Source organism: Lolium perenne, chromosome 3, assembly GCF_019359855.2.
Source record: "Lolium perenne isolate Kyuss_39 chromosome 3, Kyuss_2.0, whole genome shotgun sequence".
NCBI classification, from domain to species: domain Eukaryota; kingdom Viridiplantae; phylum Streptophyta; class Magnoliopsida; order Poales; family Poaceae; genus Lolium; species Lolium perenne.
The window spans coordinates 80,845,954-80,860,839 of NC_067246.2; the positions used below are offsets into that span (position 1 = coordinate 80,845,954).

The 14,886-nt window shown below is 48.9% G+C and overlaps 1 protein-coding gene across 4 annotated transcripts; it reads left to right on the forward strand.

Annotated features, from left to right (window-relative positions):
* Positions 1 to 429: 429 nt before the first annotated feature.
* On the forward strand, positions 430 to 4,270 carry LOC127341801 (serine/threonine-protein kinase 54). 4 transcript variants are annotated; one of them, XM_051367730.1, is made up of 4 exons: positions 430 to 1,234; positions 1,871 to 3,118; positions 3,249 to 3,704; positions 3,810 to 4,270. In XM_051367730.1, the coding sequence occupies exons 2-4, from the start codon at positions 2,141 to 2,143 to the stop codon at positions 4,053 to 4,055; spliced, it is 1,680 nt and encodes a 559-aa protein (XP_051223690.1). In that variant the 5' UTR covers positions 430 to 1,234; positions 1,871 to 2,140; the 3' UTR covers positions 4,056 to 4,270. The 4 variants fall into 4 exon arrangements, with proteins under 4 accessions (XP_051223690.1, XP_051223689.1, XP_071684105.1 ...); XM_051367729.1 differs by having other exon boundaries at positions 430 to 1,230; XM_071828004.1 differs by having other exon boundaries at positions 430 to 1,226.
* The last annotated feature ends 10,616 nt before the right edge of the window (positions 4,271 to 14,886 follow it).

The following is a 14,886-nucleotide window of genomic DNA, read 5'->3' on the forward strand; positions in this document are numbered from 1 at the left end:
TTAGACCTCATCATAGACCATAGGGAAAAGTACCTATCATATCCGTTACCAAGCAAGCTGGACAGAACTTGCTTTCATACAAACGGAATTTCCAAATTTCATAGTATGAACTTTCTTTGAGCCAACAAGGTCATTTCCACTACAAGAATTTGACAATATCAAGTGCAAGAATTTGCTTATCCCTACCACAAATATTCAGCTACGCTGATCCGGTCAATTCAAACTCTTGCTTACGACCCAATCAAAATCGTACAAATATGACTAACATTACAATTTCCAAGAAAAATAATTTTGGCACAGAGGATCCCATCCCAAGAACAATAATGGACGCAAAGAATGTAGGAAAAGGGAAAAGGAGGGGTCAGGGAGGCCAAAGAAAACAGCCAACTGCTTTTTGAGCAAAAGCTTGACATTCTCAATTCTGCCGTCCCTCTCCGTCCACCTCCTCTTGCTCTCCTCACCCTGCCACCCCACACTCCACAACGAGCAACAACAAACATAGCACCTTCCTCGCCTTCCCTGCCCCTGCGCGCGTCCATTGACTCCTCCTCCACCTCCAGGCTCCAGTGCCTTCTCTTAACATACCCGAACCATCTTCTGCAGCCCCACAAAAAATGCCACCAACACCTGTTTCGTCCGGCCCCAGGTTTCGTTAGACGGTGCGGCGGTGCCCTTCTGCTGCCGTAGCTCGACCCCCCGTGGTCATCTTCTCCGTGTTCTGAAAGGAGTCATCTTGATGAAGTAGAGGCATAGGAGAGTGCATAGTTTGGGTCAGGGGAGGGACAGAGGAGAGGCAGGAGTCCCGGGGCTGTACGGGGGAGGACGGGAGCACACACGGGCCACCGCCGCGTTTACAGGGTGTAAGCGCAGGGCCGGCGGGCCCTGTTTGTTTCCTTTCTGGTACAGGGGCCTTCAATGCGTGCCTATTGAAATCTCGCGATCCCCTCCTTCAGATTCGGTTCAGGTTGCCGCAGTTGGAAGCGGAAATAGGGGAAGAGATAGAGATCGGTTGGGGTTGAACCAGAAGCACATTTCGATCCGGATTCGCCTCCTGTAACAAACACCCAAGGAGGAGGAGGAAGGTTCGTTAATCTCTCCTCACATCCAAGATTTTTTCTTTTTCGTTTATCCTTCTTTCTTCTCCGTCGGCGGCTCTCTGCTTTGGTCTCTTCTCTTCTCGACGTGATTTCGGCTCTCGGCGCTTCTCGACCGATTCCGCTGAGAAGGCAAGTAGGTACCGTTGCCGGCTGCTATTTTGCTTGCGTTCCTTCTTTTGATTATGTCAAGATTGCTTTTGCCGGTAGCCCCCATGTTTTTGATCCCACAAGTGTGCAAATCTGCCCGAGGTTTCAGAGCTTTTTGCCTGTTAGATTGATTCAGGTTCGTCCGTAGATGAGTTTTTCTTCCTTTCGTCCCCGTCTGTAGATGCTCCATTGCGTCCAATTGTCAAATACCCTGTTCGCGCTGACGTTCCATGTCTCTAATCCTCAAATACGTGTGTCTGATATTGATAAATACCTGCTCCGGTTTTACTAGCTGAACTAGACATTTTCTACAAGCAAATTATTGCCAATACAATACTGCCGGTTGCACAAGTTCAAGTTCAGTTTGTAGATGAGTTTATTTTTGTCCCTGCTTGTTGTAGACGCACCAATGCGTCCAATTGCCAGAAAGCGTCTACGCACTGTTCCGTCTCTGTGATCCTCTAATCCAAGAAGTCAAATCTTCTCTGTGAATCTGATAATGATAAATAATTTTGTTTTAATTCGCTGAACCAGACATCTACATGAGCAATTATCGTCGATACAATATTGTCAGTTGCACGCCAAGTTGAGTTTACAATATTTCCTTCCTCTTTGTTATATTTCAGGAGCCACAGAAGGATACGTTGCTGTCAGTTCTAGGCCAACCTTTACAAGTTTGAGGGGTTGCTCCACCTCGTATACAGCTTGCTGCAAGAAAATTGCAAACAAATGGGTCGAGGAATCGTAACGACGATTCCTGGCCTGAGGTCTCTCCGTGTGATCTTCTTCATCTCCGAGTTCTACTTCAACATGTGCTCCATGCTGATCCAGGCTTCCAAAGTCGGCATCTGATCTCGCTTCTCACCGAGTGTCTTGGTCTCCTTAGCACCAGCAGAATGGACAACAAGGAGACCTCGTGGGTTCGGAGGACAAAGTTCTCTCACAGGGTCTACACCAGGGCTGCTTTGAATGGGTTGCCTGTTGCGCCGCTTGGCAGGGAGCTGGAGGAGCGACTTCAGAAATATGTGACTATAAAGAAGTCTGTGTCGATGCCCCTTGATCGGGACAAGGAGGAAACAGTGGCTACACTGAAACACACAGCCAGCTTGCCTTCACTGAAACACACAGCCAGCTTGTCTTCACTTGGATCATTGCTTCAGCCTAATAAGGAGAAGCATAACAAGCAGAAGGTGAATTTGGAGATCCCTCTAAGCCCTCCGGCGAACTCTCAGAAATCCAATGGCCCAAAGGCAAGGAGCCTTGTCAAGAGCTCGAGCTCGATGATGCTCCTCAGCTACTTAAACAAGGCACAAATCAATCAAAATCAAGGCTCCAGCGTACAAAAGACTAATGGATCCCAGCACAGGCCGAGATCAAAGTCTCCTCTTCCCAGTGTATTGCCTTCGGAATTATTCAGGGAAGCAAGAGCTGGAAGCCAGAGGTTCACAAGTCCTCCCCCAGAGCGAGTAGGATCTGAAAAGAGTGTCTATGGCAAATCGTTGGGTAGGGATCCAAGCGCTAATTGGCGTTCGACTCCTCTAGTCTCTGCTAAGCACAAGTCTCGGAAGGGTGGTGGAAGGAGGGTTAGTGCAGTAGATAGTGTGAGGGGTCGTACAGTTAGCATGGCTCAGCAGGTGCAAACAACGGTTGATTGGACACTCGATCCGGCCAAGATGCTTGTTCGTAAGGATAAGTTTGCTTCTGGTGTATACAGCAAATTATACAAAGGAGTCTATGATGAACAGCCAGTTGCCATCAAGTTTATACGCATTCCTAAAAATGATGACAATGGAAAGTTGGCTACAATGCTTGATAGACAGTATAACACTGAGATCAATGCATTATCCCACTTGTATCATAAAAATGTGATAAAGGTAACAAATAAAAATTATGACTTCTCATCATGTATTTTTTTTTATATATCTTTGGTCATGTATCTCTGTATTAGTATTGTATTTAGTTTTAGTTTGGCTTACGCTGTTAACTAGAAACTTCTTAATGCAGCTTGTAGCAGCTTATAAATGCCCACCGGTTTTTTACATTCTCACTGAGTTCCTTCCTGGAGGTTCCCTGAGGTCATACCTACACAGCATTGAGCACCATCCCATCCCTCTAGAGAAGACAATATCTATCGCTCTCGATGTTGCCCGTGGGTTGGAGTACATTCACTCTCAGGGGATCGTCCATCGTGACATTAAGCCTGAGAACATACTGTTTGATGAGAACTTCGTTGTGAAGATCGCTGATTTCGGCATTGCTTGCGAGGAGACTTTATGTGATTTGCTAGTGGAGGATGCGGGTACATACCGTTGGATGGCCCCTGAGATGATCAAGGGCACTGCATATAACAGGAAGGTGGATGTATACAGCTTCGGGCTGCTCTTGTGGGAAATGGTGACGGGAAGGATTCCTTATGAGAACTTGAACCCTATGCAGGTGGCTTATACCGTTCTACACAATGTAAGCCTCTGTTTATTATTTTGAGTTCCTCTAATAGTAAATTTGGCAGAACACATATTTAAAATGTATATGCATTTGTTTGACCAAAATCTCTTGTTATTTCAGAAGACTAAGCCAACCATGCCCGCAGATTGCCCAATGGCAGCTCTAGCACCCTTGATTGAGGAGTGCTGCGCATATCAGCCTGACAAGAGGCCAGATTTCTGGCAAATTGTCAAAATCCTGGAGAAGTGCCAGTCTGTTCTCTCGCAAGGTGGCCGCCTGGACGCGCTGAAATGGAGCACCTGCCCTGACCAAAAGAAGGGGCTGAAGCACTGGATTCAGAAACTGAAACCATCACACAGCCCCTGAGCTGAGTTGTTGTAGCATCTTTCCGACTATTGTTTTATCTGGTTGGGTATGCTCACTAGTCTAGCATAAAGATGGTAGTACCGTTTTCGTTTTGTGTTTTGAACCTATATTCTAGGATTGTTGGAGATGTTAATTAGGGGTGAATCTACAGTTAGCTTTTACGTAGCTGTATACTATATATATATGTTATTTCCAGCTGCGGTGCAGATTATTCAGGTTGCAAGGATCCATAGATAGATATCTGTCATTATTAGCCTTCTCTTATAATAGTCCCTCGTCTAGTCTAGATATAGATTGCCGGGGCTAAAACTATTGACTGGCCGGCGGTGAACATCATGGAGAAGTGGGTTTTGTTAATGCAATTATTGGGACCTTCTGTCAGCGCACCTCTGACCCTGTCATGCATGATGCTTGACTTGCGCGACAGCTACACCTGTTATCTTTGCTGCAAGATGACGGCTTGGTTTCAGATATGTTTGTTTTCTAGCATATCTGTGGTTTCTTTTTTATATATAACTGAAAGCCTTTGGCTAAAATTCTGGGAGAAGTTTCCCCAAGTCTCCTCTTTGCCCACTTGGTTTGTTGATCACAATTGTTCGTCAGAACACGCGTTGCTCAGACATGTGTCTGCCGAGGCCCAAGTAAGTAAGGTTTCTCTCTTCTTTTTCGTCCGTTTTTCTTTGACCCAGATTTTTCTGTAAAAATTACCTGTGATGCCACCGCTTAGGTCAAAAAGCAGTTTGTTTCGTGCCTGGAGAAGAGAGAAGGTGGAGGACCGGAGGCCGGTTGCTGGGCTGCAATCTCTCTCTCGCTAAAAAAGCCTTTTTCTTTCAAGCGGGAGTTTTGCCTGCCAGCATAGTAATAGTGCAAAAAAAAGCACATGGATGCAGGGTGTTATCTTTTCGGCTGTTGTTGTTTGCTGGCATCATGATATCTATATTACATCCATGTTATTGAATAATGCTCCTCAGGTACTTTTAGAGTAGACTAGCTATAAACCAAAGTAAATAAACCTACACAGTAAAAATAGACTAGATACAAATTAAAGTGGATGAACCAAAGAAATGCTCTAACATATTACATATCTAAACAGAGGGAGTATTTCAAAGGCGGGGGTGGCCGCCGGACAGAGGGAGGGCCGGGGCGGCTGCCGGTGGCTGTTGGTAGTTGCTACCTACTGGAATTGCATGCGGAAACAAGATGGAGAATTGGGAAGGAAAAAAACGGAAAAAAAAACACAAGGAAGAAAAAAAGAAAATTCACTACCATGTGGCAAAATTTTGTCTGATGTGTCATTGTTTTCCTTGAGTATTTAGTGTGTAAAGATACCCGTTTCATGCCTATCTCCTACAGACCATCTTATGGCTTCAATATCTTCTTCGCAATAAAATATAAACTTGTAAGCACATGTTTATACATGCAACGAAATTGAAATATCATTTTGGAACTTCACTTAGCCTATCAAAAGATTTACTTCATACAGAAAAAAAAACCTTTGTATATTGTGGGCTATCTTCAAGTATAGGAGTACCACGTGTAAAGACCTGGATAACTAACACATCTATATGAAGAACCTATCCGTTTCTGGTAGATGTATCGAAACTTAGTGACATGACATTTGTGCAAGAAACATGCTCAATTTAAACAAAAAAATAATAGTATATTGACTACAAGGTACCGTAATTATGCGAGTATATTGCATATTTTCTTCCGCCGCAACGCACTGGCATTATGCTAGTATATAACTGAAAGCCTTTGGCTAAAATTCTGGGAGAAGTTTCCCCAACTCTCCTCTTGCCCACTTGGGTTGTTGATCACAATTGTTTGTCAGAACACGCGTTGCATAGGCATGTGTCCGTCGAGGCCCAGCAGCTGCACGACCCCCCTTGTTAGAGCATCCCCACTCGTTGGCGCTCCCCACGCCCAAATCCGGCGAAATTTTCGTCCGGATTGGAGGAAGATTTGGCGTGGGGGGCAGTAGTTTCCCAGCCGCGTGCCCAGGCGAAGTCGACGATGCGAATTTAAAAAACGGAAACTTGACAAACTTCGGCTAAATTCGGGTGAATATAGACTAAATTTAATGATATTTAGACTAAAACGGGCGGAGTTCATACATAGAGGCCGAATTCGACTATATTTCGAATTCGGCTAGGTGAATTCAAACGCTAATTTTAAAACACGGCGCTCTACATGCCCAAATGGCGGTAGAACACCGTGTAGTCGCCGTCGCCGTCGTCGTCGGAGCCGTCGTCGTTGGCCTTCGGCTGCGCGGCTTTGAGCTGCTGCCACGGCCGGCGTCTCCCCACCCGGGGATGGCTTGTACCCGATCGTCGTCGGAGGACTCGAGGTCGGCGACGGGGACAGCGACGCCGGATGGAGGTGTCGCAGACGGCGGTACCGCGCGACATCGTCGTTGGCGGTTGGAGCGGCGCGGGCGGCGAGTTGGCGTGCGGCGGCCGTGTCCGGCAGCCGCCGGCTGGCTCCGCCTCCTGGCGCCGATCGCGCTGGCCTGGATCCGGTGCGGCGTCGTCCGCGCGCTTCTCCTCCTCCATGTCGGCAAGCGACCTGGCGATCGCCTCCGCCATCGCGGCCTCCTCCGCGCGCTTCGCCTCCTCCTCGGCGAGCTGGCTTGCGGCGGCCTCTTTCTTCGTCTTCTTCCGGCCGCTCTGCGGCGCGGAAGGCTGTTCTCGGATGACGAGGGCGCCGGCTGCTGCGCCCTGCGGTCGCCGGCGGAGACGCCGGCTCCTTCTTGACGCGCACCGGCGTCGAAGGCGGCGTCGCCTCCTCCCTCTTCACCGGCGCCAAGGATGACCTTGACGCCGATCCGAAGACGACGAGCTGGCAGCCATGCGCCATGGCTGCCGACGCTTCCCGACGGCGGCTCGCCGATGCCCTCGATGCCGAGAGAGGGGGCATCGTGAGCACCGGGTAGTTGCCGCCCTCGATGTGCGCGAGGACGTTCGCCAACGTCCTTTCCGGCGCGCTCCACCACCGTCGGCGGCCCGCGGCGTTGTTGCGCGCAGGCGGAGGCGGCGGGCCGTCGTAGGCCGCCAGCTCCCGCTCCCACCGCTGGAGGAAGTAGGAGTTCCACCGCGTGTAGTTGTCGGGGTGGTGGCGCGGGTCGGCTCGCTCCTCGTCGGTCATCGTCATCCTCGCCTCCTCGATGGCGACGTCGAGGGCATGGCCCCGCGGCGGCGGCGGGATTGGAACGCCGCCAGCACTTAGCCGCCAGCCGCCTCCGGGAGGCCTCGTGTCCGGCGGGCAGGGGTAACCCGCCTGGTGGAGGAGGTGCCCCTCCCACGCGTGGAGCGACCGGCGGGGGAAGCCGTTGTTGGCTGCGCCGTCGTCGTCGTAGAACGCCATCTTGAGAGTAGAGGGAGAGTGGAGGGAGAGTGGAGCACGGGGTACGCCTCGCGGCGAGCGGACCGGCGTATATAGGCGTGGCTGGCGCGGGGATTAAATGCCGCATGGATTGCGACGCGTCCGCGGCGAGCTGACCGGCGGCAGCCTTTAGTGCGCGCGGAAGACGATGCGTGCGCGGAAGACGACGACATTAACTCGCCGCGTGGCCGGCGAATGCAGACTGGCGGCAGGCTTTTACAGCGCGCGGAAGACGATGCGATGAGGACGACGATCGGTTTCTCTCGCCGACAAGTTGGGGCCACCAGACGCGCGGGAAGTTTCCTCGCCGTTTCGCGCGCTTTCGTTTCGTCCGGAGTCCCCGAGCGCTCCCGGGGCCGGGGGCGTGGGATCGCCGGATGAATTTAGGCCCAAATCCGGACGAAAACGAGGAACCGGGGGCGCGACTGGGCCGAATTTCGCCGTCCGGATGGAAAAAACGCTCGCCGGGGGCCTGTTCGGGGGGACGAGTGGAGATGCTCTTACCACCACGAGCAACCTAGGCTTTGGTAAACAGATGTGCTGTCTAAGATTTAATGTCGGGTACTGACTATCTCTGTAAATGATTTGTACTGGCTGTGCGTGTGTGAGAGAACGAGAGAGACAGGGACATACCTTCTCCCTTGAAGGAGGAACCAGTGGGTGTGGACATTAATTGTGGCGACGGCGATGGTGACAGCGTGGGTAAGGTAGTGGCGGCGGTGGTGGCGGAGCTTCCTCTCACTGCTGCGATCCCTAGATCGGTAGGGTATGTCGGTGGGGTGTACGGCGCGACAAACCTCGTGATGCATGTCGTCGGCACCCACCTATTTATATAGCGCAGCGTGACAGGGGCCCGTCAACCATAGTGGGTTGAGCGCCCCCAATTAGGGCGCATGTCAAGGGGCCCGGTGGACCGTTGGGCCCACTCGGGAAAGAGATCATCCTAACATTCTCTCCCTTGATCTCAAATTTACTTTTAACTTTATACTTTCATTTTATTCATTTTATTTTGGATCACTCCATAGGGCATGTTTCATCGTCACAGCTCTATTGCCGATAGAATTAGACAACCACAATACACTTCTCTGTTTTGAAACAAATTCTTTTTTACTTTTGGACCTCTTATGATCCAGGATAGGTAAGAATTTCCCTTAAACCCATGTCGGCTACATGTTCCTTGAACACGCTGGGTGGTAAGCCTTTTGTTAGTAGATCCGCAAGCATATATTTTGTCCTTATATGCTCGAGACTTATAGTTTGATCCTGGACCTTGTGTCTCACAACATAATACTTAACCTCAGTCGGATTCCGAGGGAACCCTCGCACCCACCGCCGCCACAGACTCCCACATAGCCACAACCATAGCCCCAATGGAGGCCGTAGCTCCGGCGGAACCAAAGCGAGCCGCCACCGGTGACCGGGACGCTAAGCCGAAGGCGGAAAAGAAGGTGTTGTCCAAGGAGGAGAAAGGCGTCGAGGCCGCGAAGCGTCGCGGCTGGCGTAGGAACCAGAAGGAGAGGAATGCAGCGGCCACCGCCATGGAGACCACCCAGCAGGCGTGGCAGATGCAGCTGAAAGCCAGTGTCGCTCAAGTAGGCCTCCATCGGAGCATAGTAGAGGCCATGATGCTCGTCAAGCGAGAGGGGATCATCGGCGTTGCTCCCTCGGCCTCGTCGGTGAGCTCGGTAAGTTCCCAACTGTGTCCTGGAATGCCCGCTCCCTTGCAGGTCCACGCGGTGTCGCGGTACGCCTCCGGCGTGGCACCGATGCAGTTCAACGGGGCTCCGGTTCCTGACCTCAACCGGACGCCGAGAAGTGGTGACTCGTGCCCGGGCACGACACACAAGACACGTCAGGTGCCGGAGGAGAGCATGTCGGTGCACCGCAGCCTGTTTGAGGAAATGGCACCATCTGCCTCGACGATGGACGACACGGTATGTAAGCTCTCTCACTGTGTGGGACTGCCGTGTGTCATGCGTCTGACGTCCGGTGATTCGTAGGCCTATTGGAAAGGACAGAATGACAGCGACATCGAGGCCAGGATCTACGTCGGTGGCTTCATTGGCGACGCCGCGGCAGGGACATGGCCGCATGATGAGTGGGCACCGACGCAAGATGCAGAGGACATCGATGCCGCACGGCTGTTCTCCACCCAGCCCACCGCAGGCAACAACCGTGTGCGTCGACGACTATGAGGACACACCAACAGGGCATGTCCTCACCACGGACGATGCTAGCAAGAAGAAGAGGGAGCCACATGACACAAGGATTCAACGAGGATGAGGACAAGTGTTTGTGCGACGCGTGGCTGGCGACCAGCCATAACTGTATTAATGGTGCCTAGCAAAAGGGCAACGTGTACTAGGCCAAGGTGATGCAGGAGTACAATGAGAGAAAGCTTCACGCGCCCTACGAGATGTGCACCGAACGCACGGAAGAGTCTATCAGAAAAAGATGGAACTACATCAAAAAGAGACAAGCAAGTTCTGCTCCACTGTCAAACATGTTATCAACAACCCCGTTAGCGGCGCTGGCGTCATTTCAGTGGTAAACAAATGAGCATCATCATTATATTCTATGTACATCATTCGCAAACCATGATCCGTGCGCTAAACCATCAATCGGTTTCATAGCATTACTCGACTTGTTGTTGTGAGCATAAAATACTGCAAGCTGATTGTCACAGTTCATCTTTATTGGTTTGTCAATACAATCTACCACTTTCAAGTCGGGTATAAATTTCTTTAACCATAATGTCCCGTGGCTTCATAACTTGTATGTTTGGATCTTCTCCATGAAATAGCTCCCCCTGCGAGAGTGAATACATATCCAGATGTGGATTTTCTATCATATTTATCTCCCGCAAAATCTGCATCTGAATACCCTTTTATTTCTAGGGATCAGATTTTCTGTATGTTAGTGTGTAGTTCTTTGTGTCTTTCACATAACGCAATACCTTCTTTGCTATTTTCCTGTGTTCAAAATCTGGATTTTCTTGATATCTATCGAGTACTCCAGTGATAAAAGCTAAGTTAGGGCGAGTGCACACTTGTGCATACTGTAGGCTTCCAATGGCCGAAGCATATGGAACCGCTTTTATTTAATCGAGCTCGTATTGATTCTGAGGACTTTGAGATTTCCCAATACTGTCACCCTTGACTATAGGGGCAGGTGTGGCAACGCTCTTATGCATATTATACTTAGTTAGAATATTTTCTAAATAAGCCTTTTGCGAAAGTCCTAATATTTCATTTTTCCTATCTCGGTGAATTTCTATGCCCAAAACATATGATGTTTCACCAAGATCTTTCATATCAAAATTTGAGGACAAGAACTTCTTTGTCTCTTGTAGTAGCCTAACATCACTGCTGGCAAACAGAACATCATCCACATACAAGATTAGGAAAATAAATTTTCCACTTTTAAACTTTGCATAAACGCAGTTGTCCTCAATATTTTCTTTAAATCCAAATCTCTTAATTGTCTCATTAAACTTTAGATACCACGGTGTGGAGGCTTGCTTTAATCATAAATGGATTTCTTTAGGCGGCATCTCATTTCTTCCTTGTCTCATTAAACGGTCTGATTTTTCGTGGCCAAAGGGCGCTCAAACGCGACGCACCAAAAAAAATCTGTGGTAGGCCCTTACCTGACGCAGTATGCACCACAGAATTCATATCGTCGGGTTAGGCCCATAGGCGAAGAAAAAGGTCCTGTACCTGACGAAAATTTGACGTTGTAGATTATAACTTTTCTTGTAGTGATGGTGTTTGTAAACATTCCCCGATATAGTGAAGTTCTGCTGGCTGGCGCCCGTGGTTTTCTCCCCTCTGTGTTGGATGAGTTTTCCACGTTAAAATCATGTATCTCTGTTGCGTTTTCCTTATCGTTATTTGTTATTTGCTTGTCGTGTTTATAATAATTATTAATTTGATAAGAGGTTTTCTATAGAGAACATTGGTTTGCTTACTACCGAAACAACCTTTTTGCGTTACATGTTTGTTTCCTCTTTTTTTTCACATTTTTAAGTGTGTGGCTAGTTCTTTTCAACTCAGAATAACTTAAGTTTAAGTCAAGTGATGTCATTTCATGATTTCGTAATGCGTGAACACTATTCTTAATCACCCCAGTTGCAACTAAAGGTGAGTACCTGATTGAGCTCTAACTTAATTTCAGTTGGCTTAAAATTAGCAAAATCGTAGCTTTATTCTTTGAGGTGGTCGGCTCTCAGTCAACAAAGAAACTATTAGACTTTTTATTGTACTTGATTACAAAAGGCATTATAAATTCAGGAGAATACATCACATCTAACAACTTCTTTAGACTCGAAAGAAAACTGTGATGAGCTACTTGATTTGCCTCTCTAAGACAATGAACAAAGCTAATAGAACTAAAGGAGTAAGTCTTCATGGATCATTTAGCTAGGATAGCAGAGAAAGGACTCCAAACTTTGATCAACGAATTGCAAGCTTGGATCAAACTCAAGGAATCAGATTCGACAATGACATTGGACACTCCAATCTGTTCCAGGAATTCCAAACCCCTTAGTAATGCAAGAGCTTCTGCTGATGCAGCATCAAGAACATGATCCACGGGACATCTGAACCCTGCAACGGCTTGAGCTACAATCCAACAATTTGAATAAACTTAATTGCAACTAGACTTACCATTAGAAAAAATCTTAGTTTGTTATCACCAGATTTTAACCAAATCAGAAGTGGGCCGTGATTGAGATGGGCTTAGCAAATATACGAGGAAATTATTCATGAATCGGCCTTGTATGAGGAGTTTGGGCTAAATTGCCCGTGTATCTGTAAATATAGTAGGATACGTGTCGGTTAGGATTAGAAGATAGAGTTTAGCTCGTACACGGTTGGGATTATTCCCACGTTAGAAAGTCTACGGACTATAAATATGTATCTAGGGTTATTGAGAAAGAGGACGATCACGTTCACAACAAACCAATCTAGGCGCATCACCACCCCTTGTTTCGAGGGTTTCTTCCGGATAAGCGCTATGCTGCCTAGATCGCATCTTGCGATCTAGGCAGAATCTTGTTTATTCGTTGTTCATGTGTTTCTCGTACTGAAGCCTTTTTGATGGCGAGCAACACCGTTATCATGGATATGTTAGGGTTAGCATCGGTACTTTCTTGATGTACTTGATTAGTCTTGCTATCTCTGGATATCTAGCCACCCTTGTACCGATCTTAGGTGCAAGGGTGGCACCTTGCTTAGTCATTGTTTAGTAGATTCGATCCATTATGATTGCTCCTTGTTCTTCAAGGATTAGTTTGATATCTACATAGTTAGGCCTTGCAAACGAGTTGAAGGATCCAGTAGCACGTAAGGTATAGTTTGCTAGTCCTAGAGGAGATGTTCCGGGAATCAACTTCACGTTGGTTTTTAGGCCTTGTCTAGGGCTGGTTTATTATCATCTTTCGTGTCTACCAGGCTCAATTACGTGTAGGATGTTCCGGTTATGTGGTGAAAACCCTAGATCGTCGTAGATCGTTTTAACGTAATGTTGATCAAGCAGGACCACCATGTCATCGTAGATCTTATACGAATCATGGGTGGATCGGCTCCTTGAGCCGATTCACAGGGCAACCTGAGAGCCGATCGAGGCTCGTATTTAATGTTTACGTGTATGCCATGCAGGAAACTAGTCGAAGCAATCCATCACCTTCCTGACCAGGTATAGGTCAGGTGGCACGCCCTTGCACCAGCATCGGACGTGCGTGCCGGAGCTTTGCGGGCCGTCGCCCGAGGGACCAGGGCCCACCAGCAGTCCTGGGAGCCTCCCGGCTCTTCGTGTTGCCCGTCGCTACTCGTCGGTGGGTTTTGGTGGTCAACACATTCTGGCACGCCCGGTGGGACCTTCTTCTACAACAACTACATCAACATCCGCATCAGAGATGGCGGAAGATCCAGTCACGTACGAAGACCTGTCTGAGGAGTACAAGAAGAAGTACGACGAGATCAAAGCTCTCTTCGAAACCGACCTCATCGGCTCTTTCCAGAGGACCCGCTCACACGGCATCAGGTGGAAAGGGTTCTCAGCTGAAGGCGCTCTCGATGGAGTGGATCTGTCTACTCCTTCAGAAGAACGCACCAGGTCTCTACGTCAGGAGGTTAATCACATGGTAGCGCATTCGCTACACCGCCATTCTGAGAGCCTGGTGAACGCTTTAGAGCGTGTCGCGCTGCGCGTGGTCCAGGAAATCATGAAGCATCAGTACTCTCCGTCAGGACCTACCCTAGGGACTCACCAAGGAGAGATACCATTCCAGACCAGACCACCGCTGCCGTTCGCGCTAGCAGCACCAGAAGTGCCGAGTTCACCGGCATACGTCGTCTACAAGATCGGTGGCGATCCTAGTGATTACCAGTTCTTGTATGAACCGCCTAAGGAGATCCCGCACGGATACATGTGCACATATGTGCCAGACTGCAATAACTGGGCGCGCACGAACCAGGTTGCAACAGTAGGGGTTTCTGGAGCAGCAGGAGGGATTTCTGGACCGGATCCCGAGAAGCAGGCGTGGCTAGCTAAGTATGCCACTCCAACGAATCATCAAAGCTCAACTCCTGCAGCTAGCACCGTGGATTAGATCAGTGCAATCTTGAGGGACCAGTTCGGCATGGTGCCAAAGAGGAGGGCAATCAGCTACTCCAAACCGTACCCCAACGAGTATGATTTGATCCCACTACCACCCAAATATCGGCTCCCTGAATTCTCCAAGTTTAGTGGGTCGGAAGGCTCTAGTTCAGTTGAGCATGTGAGCCGATATTTGGCGCAGTTGGGCATGATCTCAGCATCAGACCCATTACGTGTGAGGTTTTTCGCGCAATCTCTCACAGGATCGGCTTTCGGGTGGTACACCTCGCTGCCACCAGATTCAATCCGGACTTGGAAGCAAATGGAAGAACAGTTCCACATGCAATATCACTCAGAAGATTCCGAGGCTGGCATTGCCGATCTAGCACAAGTACGACAGAAACGCGGAGAAACGGTATCGGAATACATTCAACGCTTCAGGGCCGTCAGGAACCGATGCTATTCGGCTCGTATGAATGAAAAAGAAGCAGTCGATCTGGCAGTAGTAGGTCTTGCATCGCCGATCAAGGATATGGCTTCCCAAGCAGAGTACACTTCACTTGCGCATATGGTTCAGAAACTATCATTATATGAACAACGCCACCCAGAGTTGTATCAGGACAAGTTCAAGCGAGCGGTAGTCCTGGTTGAGACAGAAGGGGATGAAGACTCTGCGGGAGATCAGGAGGTAGCCGTGGCTGAATGGACTCGGGGGGCAAACCCCGTGTCCTGCAAATGGGTTAAACCACAAGGTCCTGCAAAAGGGTTTGACTTCGACATAAGCAAAGCTGAGCAGATTTTCGACCTCTTACTCAAGGAGAAGCAGCTGAAGTTACCCGAAGGCCATAAG

Coding starts and splice junctions, on each gene's coding strand:
- LOC127341801 (XM_051367730.1), top strand. CDS start 2,141: ATGGACAACAAGGAGACCTCGTGGGTTCGGAGGACAAAGTTCTCTCAC. Junction 3,119..3,248: donor ATCATAAAAATGTGATAAAG/GTAACAAATAAA, acceptor TTCTTAATGCAG/CTTGTAGCAGCTTATAAATG. Junction 3,705..3,809: donor CTTATACCGTTCTACACAAT/GTAAGCCTCTGT, acceptor TTGTTATTTCAG/AAGACTAAGCCAACCATGCC.